At 43.8% G+C, this 13,577-nt stretch overlaps 1 protein-coding gene across 3 annotated transcripts; it reads left to right on the top strand.

Moving 5' to 3' along the window:
- Positions 1–526: 526 nt before the first annotated feature.
- On the top strand, positions 527–13,513 carry mios (missing oocyte, meiosis regulator, homolog). 3 transcript variants are annotated; one of them, XM_084051886.1, is made up of 12 exons: positions 527–585; positions 1,147–2,029; positions 2,200–2,693; positions 3,332–3,426; positions 3,748–4,002; positions 5,557–5,726; positions 6,236–6,301; positions 6,494–6,652; positions 6,793–6,945; positions 11,097–11,301; positions 11,557–11,686; positions 11,865–13,513. In XM_084051886.1, the coding sequence occupies exons 2-12, from the start codon at positions 1,211–1,213 to the stop codon at positions 11,953–11,955; spliced, it is 2,637 nt and encodes an 878-aa protein (XP_083908012.1). In that variant the 5' UTR covers positions 527–585; positions 1,147–1,210; the 3' UTR covers positions 11,956–13,513. The 3 variants fall into 3 exon arrangements, with proteins under 3 accessions (XP_083908012.1, XP_083908013.1, XP_083908011.1); XM_084051887.1 differs by having other exon boundaries at positions 530–585; positions 1,173–2,029; positions 11,563–11,686; XM_084051885.1 differs by having other exon boundaries at positions 530–585; positions 1,173–2,029.
- The last annotated feature ends 64 nt before the right edge of the window (positions 13,514–13,577 follow it).

The raw sequence follows: 13,577 nt of genomic DNA, 5'->3' as shown, positions 1-13,577 counted from the left end.
CTGCTACAAGTAAAAGTCCGGAATTCAAAATGTACTAATAATCGAGTAAAAGTACAAAATTGGTATCAAAATGTACCAAAAGTGGAGAGTACTATTATGCAGAATGTCCCATTTCACAACTTTTCAAATGTATAAAATGTATAAAAATCTTTTGAAAATAGCAGATATATGTGAGCTTGTAGATCGGCTATTTTCAAATGGACAAAATGGCTGAAGTGGTTAATGTATGTTTTGTAATAATAATCAAAATCTACAAAGTAACTAGTAACTAAAGTTTTCAAATAAGCAGAAAATGAAGTAAAAGTACAATTTGTTCCTCTGAGATGTAGTGGAGAAATAAAAGTACTGAAAATTGGAAATACTCCAGTAAAGTAAAAAAAATACCCCAAAAATTGTACTTAAGTACAGTACTTGAGTAAATGTACTTAGTTACTTTGCACCACTGATTTCAAGTGTATCTGTGCGTAACAGGAACCATCGAATATTTGTCAGTCTCCTTCGCCCCACGGACATGTTTTGGTGTAACACACAACAACCAGTGGAGCTCAGCGGTTACCTCTGTCGACAACATGTGTATTACAAGTTGTAAGTAGGATAATATCTCACACGTATTACTATTAACTTCTAATACTTAAACTGCGACAATATCGCCAAGCATTCAATTTGACCGACGCTGTGTTCTCCATGGCTAGGTGATGAACGCTATAGCTGACCACTGATGTTTTTAGCTTGTCCTTTCACTTGTTAGCGCTAGCAGCACAAGTTAGCCTGCCTATAAACTTCCAATCTGGAACCTAACTTTCAGTAAAATATGTGATTTCTTTCTAAGCAAGTATTTGTTAATGTGTTGTTGTTTTCAGACACTTATGACCAGCTTTAAAACATGTATATATATTCAAAGATTTGCACTCATTTTCCAAGATTTGTCAAAAAAAATAGCAGATCTACACCATAGCGCGGCACTTGGTGCCGTGCTATGTGCTTGTATATCTGCTATTTTTGAATAGCCAAAGACACGATAGCAACAAAGAAGTATTAGTATAGACCTTTTTTTTCTAATTTTGGTGCATGTTATTAAATGTACATACAGTGGCCTGTTCTGAAACGTCATTGCAATGATGTACTCAATATGCGTTGCATCATCAGGTTACAAATGATGTTTACCCTTATAGAAAGAAGATTCCACTGAAGATAACCTGTCGTTTGAATCATGAGTGGTTCAAAACCGGACATTTTGTGGTCTCCCCACCACCCTGACCGTTATGTCATCTGTGACTCTGAGCTGGGGCTCTACCGCATTGGACCGGTGGGCAGTGCTGAAACCAAGGTGGGCACTCTGCCACTCTCTGAGGAAACCGCTGCTACCTTACTAGCCATTAACTCTGACACGCCTTATATGAAATGTGTGGCCTGGTATCCAAAGCACGAGCCTGAGTGCCTGTTAGCTGTCGGTCAAGCCAATGGTAGGGTTGTGCTCACCAGCTTGGGCCAGAGCCACAACTCTAAATGCAAAGAGCTTATGGGGAAAGAGTTTGTGCCTAAACACGCCCGTCAGTGCAACACTTTAGCCTGGAATCCCGTGGACAGCAATTGGCTGGCCGCTGGGCTAGACAAACACAGAGCGGACTTCTCTGTTCTCATATGGGATATTAGTAGTAAGTTCTCGCCAGAGGCAAGTGTTACTGCTGAGAAGATCCGCCTGTCCTCTGTGGATATGGACTCGGGCACGGTGGTTACCAAACCGCTGTATGAGCTCGGACAGAATGATGCCTGCCTGTCCCTCTGCTGGCTACCTCGTGATCAGAAGCTGCTGTTGGCTGGTATGCACCGTAACCTGGCCATCTTTGACCTGAGGAACACCAGCCAGAAGACGTTCGTCAACACTAAGGCCATCCAGGGAGTTACGGTGGACCCGCACTTCCATGACCGCGTGGCCTCGTTCTTTGAAGGCCAGGTGGCCATCTGGGACCTGAGGAAGTTTGAGAAGCCCGTGCTCACGCTCACCGAGCAGCCCAAGCCACTCACAAAGGTAACGTTTTGATGTGTTTTATTATCAAGACAACGTACAACATGTTCAACTTCTAACTGACCAGAATTACACCAAAATCATGGTACCATGACATCCCTCTATTGATTGTCTAAAGCTGAGATTTGCTCACCCATGAAGAGTCTTAATAATTTTTTGCTCTGGATTCTCAGGTGGCATGGTGTCCCACCCGCACAGGCCTACTGGCCACGCTGACGCGGGACAGCAACATCATCCGCTTGTACGACATGCAGCACACGCCCACGCCTATCGGCGATGAGACGGAGCCAACTATCATTGAACGCAGCGTGCAGCCCTGCGAGAGCCAGATCGGCAGCTTCGCCTGGCACCCCTCCTCCCAGAACCGCATGGTTGTGGTGTCCGCCGCCAACCGAGTCATGACTGACTTCACCGTGTTCGAGCGCATCTCACTGGCCTGGAGTTCCACCACGTCGCTCATGTGGGCCTGTGGCAGGCACCTGTACGACTGTTCCGAGGATTGCCCAGAGGGGGCGGAGAGCATGATTGAGAAAGACATAGCCACTAAGATGAGGCAGAGGGCCCAATGCAGGTATGGCCACGATACCATCCAGGTGTGGAAGAATCACCTGCTAGCCGGAGGGCAGGATTCTCAGCTCAAGTCCTTGTGGTACGACCTGTATTATATCCTTTACTAAAGACAAATGGTGGTGACAGATTCTTTTGTAGGATGGTGATACTGTTGTTGACACAACAGACAATATAGTATATTACACAAATTCAACTATTATTTTAGCTTTACAGAGGCTAGGCTAAAAGATATGTTTGTGAATCATACTATAAATGCGCAAAATCTCTGTGTGTATGTGTGTCTGTCTGTGTGACCTGTAGTTAACTTATCTTGAGAAATTACTGATGTCGGCATCGAGTCGGTCGTACTGTATAGGCTGTTGTCCAGAACCGAATTTGCCCATATAGGCATATATGGAGATCCGGTTGTGGTTCCCAATGGGCACCAGTCTAGTCAGCCAAATGGCTGGTACAGTTATCTATTCAACAAACCAGTATAGCAGTTAAGCTGCTCTTGTTGGGGTATATTTTCCAAAAAATCAAACTGGTAGAAAAGTGAAATCATCTGGATATGCATCATAGCCATTGTGACCATTGGGGAAGGAAAAACAATTTCCCTCCCTCCCTTGACCCTAGTATGAAGTTGAGCAATTGAGCTGTAGCTCGTTTTATTACATATCTTGTGCTGCTCTTGTAGATGTAATTATGCTGCTCTTCTGCAATGACTGTTACATTTCCTATGTAAGTATCACATATGAAGCAGTGCACAGAGGACATGGAGCTGAAGCTACAGGGGAACAAACAGTCCCTTGTCTACTCCGGCATTAAGAATATTGTAAAGACCAGCTCAGGTAAGAACTTTAGATGCATCAGTGGTGTGAAGCTGCCTGATAATGCACAATAATGTGTAAGAAAAGCCACATATGAGTGAATAAGATGCAGTTACTAAAAAAATATCTGTAAAACCTTTTTTACTCGTTTATCAGATGCAAGATGGGCAGCTTAGGAAAGTACAGCAAGAGATAAGAATGTTGGGTTGGGGCTCATCAGCAGTGCAGCATAATAAAAAACGGCACAGTTAAGATAAAAAAATAAAAAAAAGCAGAATAAAGCAATGTGAAGCTGAGGACAACAGATTAATCGACCCCCACTTGTCTTCCTGTTCCACCCAGGAACGACTGAGAATCGCAGGTGCTGGAGTGGTTCAGACCGCCAGACGGACGTGCCACGCTACCTCAGTGAGGAGCGTAGCCTGGCCCTGCGGCTGTGCGGCTGGATCAGCCGGGGGCCCGACATTGACGTGGAGCCCTTTCTGCGCAGCCTGGAGCAGGACGGTGACTGGCAGCGGGCGGCAGCCGTGGCCCTCTTCAACCTGGACATCCGCCGGGCTATCCAAATCCTCAACAAGGGAGCCACTGCTGAAAAGGGTGGGTAATGGCACAATTGGCGTGACAATGCCATACCCTTTAGTTGGTTGATTGGTTCATTGATCAATAGATTCATTGGTTGATTTATTGATTCATGCATTTCAGTTGTATGTATATAACACAATATATTTAAACAAAATACAATGAAATGAAAACCATAACAAATCCTAATTATGTTGTTGGATACCCTCCAAAAAAAAGAAGAAAAAACAAACATGCTTATTGCTCAATCTCATATGCCGAAGTACAGGTGTTCAGCCTAGTGGAGTACTGATTTAAGCTTAGCTTACTGATCATTCCCCCATGTTTCATGAAAACCAACCCAACCTATTTGTTCTATCTGAAGTTATTTTCACTCCTGTCTTGTATCTGTAGACACACAAACAGATACAAGAGAGGAGTGATTACAATAGCCTGCACACATTCCTGCGGGCAGGATAACAAGACGGTGTCTAATAATGGTGTGTCTTTACTGTGGATTGATGAGTCAGTCTTGTCCAAATATGCAGGGATGACGGGACGGTGGATCTGAGATTATGAAATCAGATACAACTTTTGTGTGTGAAAATATTCACACACAAAACATTTTTCATAGTAAGTGAAAAATATCCTGGTATTGACTTCCTTTGGCACTGACCAGTCCAGCGGTTTGCTCGATTAGCTGTGGACAGACAGACCCTCTTCTAGACAACTAGACATGTGCCAGGCTGTATAAATGCTGCAATGGTCAACACTATGATATACTTTTGTGCTTTTGTAAGTGCAGTAAAAGACATGAAAAGATAACAATTTGGTACAGTACTTTCAGTGTGCAAGACTTCATTTTTTTCCTTTCTCTTTGACTTTGACCTATCACTTCCACTTAACAGGAGCAGATTTGTATTTTATTTTATTACTGTGTGTCTTGTAGAGTAGATGTTTGCAAAGCAGTGAGATACATTTGATGGTACAACCAGACTGAATTTTGGATGTAAGGCACTCAAATTTCATGAATTATATTATAAGAGAGTGTATTAACTATTTGCTTTACGTCTTTGATTATGTAACAGTTATAGGATGTACTCTGTAGAGGTGAAAATGAAAAGCCTTTTGTTTACACTGCTTCACAGAGGAAGCTTCAAATGTAGGTCACAAGTTTTTCTGCAAGAGGCTCTAATGAGCATTTCCTGAGCATGACTGATGGGTTGATTCATTAGATATGGAGTGTCAACAGTACGTTGTGTGCAATTCCTGTCTTATTTACGTAACACAATAATGGCATCGTAGTATAGTGGTACTCTTCTACTAGGCTCTCTGACTCAACAGGTGTCAATAGTAACAACATATTGAATAAGAAAGGATAAGTAAGGATATGAGGGAGTAATTCAGTGTGTGTATTACTGTTTAAATTATGCATTCGTTTTAAACAGTTTTAAACTGCTCAGATGCATACCTTCTATCTTTAAAAGAAAATCGGGTTTTAAGGAATTTAGAAACACTGCTCCCTACTTGGCTTTCCAATCCCTTGCTATGTTTCCAGTCTCCACTAACAACTCACCACCTCCCTGGCCATAGGTGACCTGAACCTGAATGTTGTGGCCATGGCACTATCCGGCTACACTGACGAGAAGAGCTCCCTATGGAGAGAGATGTGCAGTTCACTTAGGCTGCAGCTCAAAAACCCCTACCTCTGTGTCATGTTCGCCTTCCTCACCAGCGAGTCTGGGGCCTACGATGGAGTTCTGGTACTGTATGAGAGGGAAAGAACATAGTGCCGCTGTAAAATGCATTTAGAGTATTTTTTTTGTACAGCTTTACCCCAGTCCAAACAGAAGGAAAGGCATTGAATGCTTTGGAGTCTCTGAATAATATGAGAATATTGGGGAATTTTGAAAATGGGATATTTCACTGAAAAGAAACAATTCTGCCCAGAGGATAACCAAAGTTAGCCTGGTAAACCCCTCCCTCAGGACTTCTGTGCTCTATAAACTTGTAAAACAGTACCTCCAGGGCATTGATATGTACTTTTGTGGAATACACTTAACCAAAAACAAATGTAATCAAATTTGACCTATTTGGTAATCATTTCCATCCCTGGTCAAAGCCTTGTGAAGTTAGTTAGAACACAGGACATTTAGGCTTAAATCCCCTAGAGGTCCTCAGTGAGTTTTAAGTGGCATACAAGATAAATCCAATTGCAATGAACATTATTGTGCACATTACATATTTGTAACGTTGTTCTCTCTGATTTTAGTATGAAAGCAGTGTTGCAGTGCGGGACCGAGTTGCCTTTGCTTGTATGTTCCTCAATGACACACAGGTAATAACTTTTATTAATAACAGAAGTAGATAATGACCTGGCTGTGTATTACAATTACATCACTTTTGCATGACCACATACACAAATAGTCAAAATTGTTAAGACAAGTAAATAGTAGACAATAGTCAGAAGTTCATTTAATGTGCGCTGTATGGACATGGTTTGAATTTCTATTTGATACTTTCCTCACAGCTACCCCGTTACATTGAGAAGCTGACCAATGACATGAAGGAGGCAGGCAACCTAGAAGGCATCCTGCTCACAGGGCTGACTAAAGATGGTGTGGACCTGATGGAGAGCTACGTGGACCGTACTGGTGATGTCCAGACGGCCAGCTTCTGTATGCTCATGGTAGTGAATACACACAGGCTACCTTTGACATTGTCGGCTTGCTGATGATTATTTCTCTTTTCACTGCACCCGAGAAAAGAACAGATGTGCACAAGGTATCCACAAGCTATATAGTCTAATCTGAGTATTTCTCTCTCCAGGGTTCCCCAGGTGAGGTTGTGAAGGACCCTAGGGTCCAGTGCTGGATTGAGAACTACCGCAACTTACTAGATGCATGGAGATTCTGGCACAAACGAGCTGAGTTTGACATCCATAGGGGCAAGCTGGACCCTAGTTCTAAACCCCTTGCACAGGTAACAATAGAGAATTTCTGTTGTATTCGTTTTTTGTTTGTTTTTTTATTTAGATTTTTTTTCTTCTTGAAAACGAATATTAAGAATTATTTAGACAGCACATTGTTTACTTCAGACGGATGCTAGGTTCAGTGTTTACCTGGTATCCTAGTTATCCTAGACTACATTATTATTACTGCACTTGCCTTTTGTGACTATTTACATTTTGAGTTCATGCCTACTTTACTCTCTGCTTAATATTCCAATCTCCCACGTGTATTCGCTCTGGATAAAAGTGTCTGTTGAATGCCTAAATTGTAGTTAGTTTGAAATCAGTTTCTTGGAAAAGTGTGCATTCCATGAACATAAGCACAGGGAAATGAGACATTGCTGGCTTTCATGCCAAGAGATATTTGCAAAATCAACATCTGCTTCTCTTAAATTATTATAAACAATCATATAGTATAGTCATCAACATAAATCATAGTCGATTTCCAAGCAGTGTCACTGAATGAAACATAACTGACCTTCATGCTTTGAGGAGATTGCCAACTCAATATCTATTTAGTCCAGTAATTCTAGCAAAAAAATCCACTCAGGTTGGACCAAATTGTATTATTTTGTTTCTCAACTGATTTTGACTGGAAATTAGGTCTACTAGCCAGGATAAAAAATCTACCCTGATCTGCTCACTGCTAATACCCTAAATCCAAGATGGCCGCCATTGTGAGTATTTCATTCCAAAAATTGGCATATCTTCCAAACTAATAGAGCTATGAATGGAAACAAAGTGTCTAATCCCATGTTTTTGAGGTCAGGGAATTGATTAGAAGCATTTTTAATAAGACTGAGATTTATTTTGGTAACTTAAGTTACATTTTATTGCCATTTACAGGTGAAATCACAAAACTAAATGCAGTAAGTAAAACATAAAGAAAATAAAAGGCACATTGAAAGGCACAGGTGTTTTCAAAGCTTGACTGTCACCTCCTGATTGCATTACACATAACTTAAATCATCTAGAAAACATCTAGAGACATGTAGAGAGATATGTAGAACCTTCACTGCATCATTGGTGCAGGTGATTTCAACACCCAGACAGTCTAATCATCTAGAAGCTCTTCACTGTTCACTTCAACATTGGTGCAGGTGATTCCCTTACACTGACCACAAGCCAGGGTGCACAGCAGTCCATTCTTGCGACAGGAACAGGTGTTTTTGTCGCACTTGCCGTGGCAGTTGCATTTGACTAGCTTCAGCAAGGCTGCTGGAGCAGCATCCCTCTGCATCCTCACTGGCTTGAGATTCTCCACATGTTGGCCTTTGTGGAGCAACCATCCCCACTTGGTTGGATCAAGAATATTGCCTAGCCAGGTTTGTAGCTGGTGGTACACTCGGTAACTATGGTACTTGGCTGCATCGCAAGTAGGTGGGAGAGATTCAGGAGGCAGATAGACCAACCTGGACGCCATCTTGCTACTGAACCTGGCTGCTCTTTCAAAGTCAAGGCTATTCCCAGGCTTAGAGTTGTACAGGACTTCTAGAGCAGCCTGGCCATGCTTGTTGACATCATCGTGGCTTTGATTTGGCTTCATGAATAAGCTTCATGAGGAACATTAAGGCGGTTGGTGGTCTGACAAGAGGTCGGGGGTTTGAACAGTCGACAAGTCTGATATGGTTGATGTCCACCCCAGCATGTGGAGAAGTCAACAGGGCCATGAGAGAAGTGACCGGCCTACAAGACATCAAGGAAGCAGTGGTCCACAAGGACAGGGCAGCTGCAGGGATGACCAGAGATGCCAAGGATGTGCAGATGATCCTGAACTACTTCTCTGAACGAAAACCTTTCTCCCGGGATTTGAGGGAACTGCATAGTCTGTCATCTGGAGTCGTAGCTGACAAGTCTGTGAATGTAGAAAGAGCAGAGTCAGTTGGTCATGCCATACTGAAATCTATGCAGGGCAAATCGGTAGCAGAGCACACGTTCCGCAAGAGAGATCAGGTCACCACACTTGCTGCCTCAACTTACATTGCCATTGAAGGAGAACGCCTGGAGATCGACCCGAAACAGTTGTTCCAGCGTCTTGTTGTGGCAGGAACAGGGACTGTTGACACAAGAACCTTGTTCACATACGAGTTGTCAGCTTACCCCACAGCTCTGTTTGACAACAGTCTCCTGATGCGTCCGCCAGACAAGGCCAGTCTCCAGACAGGCCTGGTGAAGAAGTTACCATCCTGTGTAGTAAGTCAATGTCCAGATGATGTCGTGTACGTCCTTGATGGTGGTGCACTCTTGCAACGGCTGCCATGGCCCAACCAGACAACATATGCCAATCTATCCAGTTTGTATGTGCAGTATGTACATCGCCACTACAGACATGCTGTTGTCGTATTTGATGGTTATGGAAGTGGTCCCTCTACAAAGGATGAAGCACACCAGAGACGTTCCAGGTCAAACAACATCGGAGCAGAAGTTGACCAGCCAGAAATGCAGCTGACCATGAAGAAGAAGGCATTCCTCGCAAACCCCAGGAATAAGCAGAAGTTCCTGTACTTCATTGGCAGCGAGCTGGAGAAAGCTGGAGTTGAACTCTACCACAGTGCTGGTGATGCTGACTACGACATTGTGTCAACAGCATGTACCATGGCCAAGAGGAAATCAGTGGCAGTGGTTGGGGACGACACCGACCTGCTGGTCCTGCTGCTGCACCATCTCAGTCCCAGCCATCATGTCATCTTCCTACAGACAGCCAGCAAGATCCTCAACATCCGGATCCTACAAGATAATCTAACCCCTAACCTTACTGCATCATTGCTCTTCCTACATGCCATCACAGGGTGTGATACGACGTCAAGACAATACAGCATAGGGAATGTCATGGCAATGAGCAAATGCCATCAGCTCAAGGACCCCGCCAGCTTATTCATGAAGCCAAATCAAAACCACGATGATGTCAACAAGCATGGCCAGGCCAAGTCCTGTACAACTCTAAGCCTAGGAATAGCCTTGACTTTGAAAGAGCAGCCAGGTTCAGTAGCAAGGTGGCGTCCAGGTTGGTCTATCTGCCTCCTGAATCTCTCCCACCTACTTGCGATGCAGCCAAGTACCATAGTTACCGAGTGTACCACCAGGTACAAACCTGGCTAGGCAATATTCTTGATCCAACCAAGTGGGGATGGTTGCTCCACAAAGGCCAACATGTGGAGAATCTCAAGCCAGTGAGGATGCAGAGGGATGCTGCTCCAGCAGCCTTGCTGAAGCTAGTCAAATGAAACTGCCACGGCAAGTGTGACAAGAACACCTGTTCCTGTCGCAAGAATGGACTGCTGTGCACCCTGGCTTGTGGTCAGTGTAAGGGAATCACCTGCACCAATGTTGAAGTGAACAGTGAAGAGCTTCTAGATGATTAGACTGTCTGGGTGTTGAAATCACCTGCACCAATGATGCAGTGAAGGTTCTACATATCTCTCTACATGTCTCTAGATGTTTTCTAGATGATTTAAGTTATGTGTAATGCAATCAGGAGGTGACAGTCAAGCTTTGAAAACACCTCTGCCTTTCAATGTGCCTTTTATTTTCTTTATGTTTTACTTACTGCATTTAGTTTTGTGATTTCACCTGTAAATGGCAATAAAATGTAAGTTAAGTTACCAAAAAAATCTCAGTCTTATTAAAAATGCTTCTAATCAATTCCCTGACCTCAAAAACATAGGATTAGACACTTTGTTTCCATTCATAGCTCTATTAGTTTGGAAGATATGCCAATTTTTTAATGAAATACTCACAACGGCGGCCATCTTGGATTTAGGGTATTAGCAGTGAGCAGATCAGGGTAGATTTTTTATCCTGGCTAGTAGACCTAATTTCCAGTCAAAATCAGTTGAGAAACAAAATAATACAATTTGGTCCAACCTCAACCCTAGAATGACTGGACTAATTCGGTTCGTTCAGGTATATAGCTAGACTTTTACTTGTCAGAATGCTTACAATATGACATAATTTATTATGCAACACGTTCATCATAAAACCTTCATGACGAAAGAGACAGCTGGCCCATCATAAAGCCCATATGACGAAAAAGACAGCTGGCAAATGCCAGCCAGCTTGCTCTACCTTCATTTCACTTGTTCTTATCAGCTGACCTTTGTATTGTCTCTCCTGCGGCGGCCAGGTGTTTGTGAGCTGTAATTTCTGTGGGAAGTCCATCTCCTACAGTTGCTCAGCCATGCCTCATCAAGGCCGTGGCTTCAGCCAGTATGGCGTCAGTGGTTCGCCCACAAAGTCAAAGGTCACCAGCTGCCCTGGCTGCAGGAAACCCCTGCCACGCTGTGCCCTCTGCCTTATGAACATGGGCACACCCGTGTCCAACTGCCCAGGTGAGTTAATGTGATAACACACATGCATCTCGGCATCATTCTTAAGTGGATAACAGCATTAATTAACTGGTGTGGGGAGCCATGCTCATTTTTATCTGCAGTGAGCGGTTATTGCATACCTGAGCGTAGTGGGCACTGGGCAGGCCATTTTCCTTATTACAATGGCGCTGTGTACAAAAGTTGATGGGTTCCAGAGAGTATAATGATATGGATTGTTTATATAGACTTAATGATCAAATCCTTTTCTTCTGCAAGGCACAGCGAAGACAGATGAGAAGGTGGACCTTACCAGGGAGAACAAACTGGCCCAGTTCAACAATTGGTTTACCTGGTGCCATAACTGTCGACATGGCGGCCATGCTGGCCATATGCTCAGCTGGTTCAGGTTAGTACCCAACAAAATATCAGTGTTATCCAGTCAGATAATCTTGTCAGATCTGTGAATTCACTTATACTGTAGCTAGGTATGTCAGTGCTTGGGTCAGGACATGAGCAACCACTTTATTTCCTATTGTGTTGACATGTTACTGGTTGTGTGGTTGACCTTCACCTGTCCTCTACAGAGACCACTCGGAGTGCCCAGTGTCGGCCTGCACGTGTAAGTGCATGCAACTGGACACAACAGGGAACCTGGTGCCTTCGGACAGCAGCTAAAGATGGAGGGATCCCGTCTAAAAGCTTAAACACCAGCTAAAGAATCCCACCCAGGCTAAGGTCACAGCACCTCAACTCAGCTAGAACAGGGACAGGGACAAAGGGTTCAGATGGAGTCCATTTCTGGATATATGCTGCTGAGTGATTTATTTTCTTCTTTTCTTTTTCAATAAGTTATAACCGTAAGTGAATGTAACATGTTTCATCACAAGAAGGGAGGCGGGGTGTGTTTCTGATGTGTCTCATGTTATTACTAACCTAATCCATGAAGGAAAGGGAGCAAATGTAGCTAATCAACCCTGCAAATGACAATGTGAGATCCCACTTAATAAACCTTCTTGATTCTTGATTTGCTCAGGTGCACAACAAGAGGTCTGCAACCAACCTCTTCTGATGATCTACCTGAATGGATGATTTTTATTATGATGTATTAAAAATATATACTCATATTTCATGTGCCAATACAATATTATCTCATTTTTATTTTGGCCGTTTTTTCCCCCTTATAAAGCGTGTGTTTTGGGGGTTACTAAAGGATCTTCAGATACCTCATAAAGGCATTGAGCAGTGTGTTGAAGGATGGTGCAAAAGGAGGAGGTAGAGAACGTAGTGGTGTGTTTGAGAGAGAGAGAGTGGGAGGTGGGGGGGGGGGGTGTGAGGTTGGGAGTCTGTATTCACCTCCCCTCTCCAGGCCTGTGGTCCATGAAAGAGGCCCCCCTAGAAAACAGCAGCTGCTCGGCACTCCGACAAGACCCTCCAGATTGTTCTTCTCATAAAGAACCTCAGCTGCCGGAACACACCATTGACTGAAGCCTAATTTAAGCTCCGTCGCACGACGGTGTCGCACGCCGAAAACAGCAGACCTACAAGCCCACGACCCGTCACATCTGCAAAGCGCTGTGGGCTTGTAGGTCTGCTAGTTTTGGCCAGCGCCACCACCGTGCGATGAAGTATGAATCAGGCTTTAGGATGAGGGAACAGACATGCTGAGCCTGCGTGCCCCCACTCCCCCATGTACACACACACACACACACACACACACACACACACACACACACACTCACACACACACACACACACACACACACACGACACACACACAGAGCCTCTCTCTTTCTCGCCTTCACTTTCTCGGGTGCCCAAATTGCACCCAGAATATGCATACCACACATCAGTCCAAAGAAGGGTGCCGTACGAGGAGCCGGCTGTGTGTAAGCTGCATTGTAAATGTATTTTCTCATTCTTTACCACCCTCTTATGCTCCAGCTTGAACCCGGGGACGCATTGTAAGTGGGTAGGGGTGGGGGGCGTGGGGGGCTGCACCAGAGCTAACTAAATCACTTAGTCATGGAGGCTGCTGGATGGGGCATGGGAGCTACTGTATGCTGCTTTCACCAGGGTTCTGTAGGCCTGCTGCTCTTTTGTGAACTATATTGGAGCAGGTTTGAGAAATTGTCAAATTGTTCGTTATGACAACGAAGATACTCTTGCTTCATCTGTTTATGGTAGCAAAACGAGGAAATGGTCTTTCCTATGTTTGCCTTTGAAAATAAATACATTTTAGTGACTAAGCATAGTGCCACTGAATGGGATGTTTTATTTTGTTATCATATATAGATTAA

This window comes from Gymnoscopelus microlampas, assembly GCF_963454915.1.
Source record: "Gymnoscopelus microlampas genome assembly, chromosome: 3".
NCBI lineage: Eukaryota > Metazoa > Chordata > Actinopteri > Myctophiformes > Myctophidae > Gymnoscopelus > Gymnoscopelus microlampas.
This window is presented reverse-complemented; position numbering and strand designations above follow the sequence as displayed.

Coding starts and splice junctions, on each gene's coding strand:
- mios (XM_084051886.1), top strand. CDS start 1,211: ATGAGTGGTTCAAAACCGGACATTTTGTGGTCTCCCCACCACCCTGAC. Junction 2,030..2,199: donor AGCCCAAGCCACTCACAAAG/GTAACGTTTTGA, acceptor CTGGATTCTCAG/GTGGCATGGTGTCCCACCCG. Junction 3,427..3,747: donor TATTGTAAAGACCAGCTCAG/GTAAGAACTTTA, acceptor TGTTCCACCCAG/GAACGACTGAGAATCGCAGG.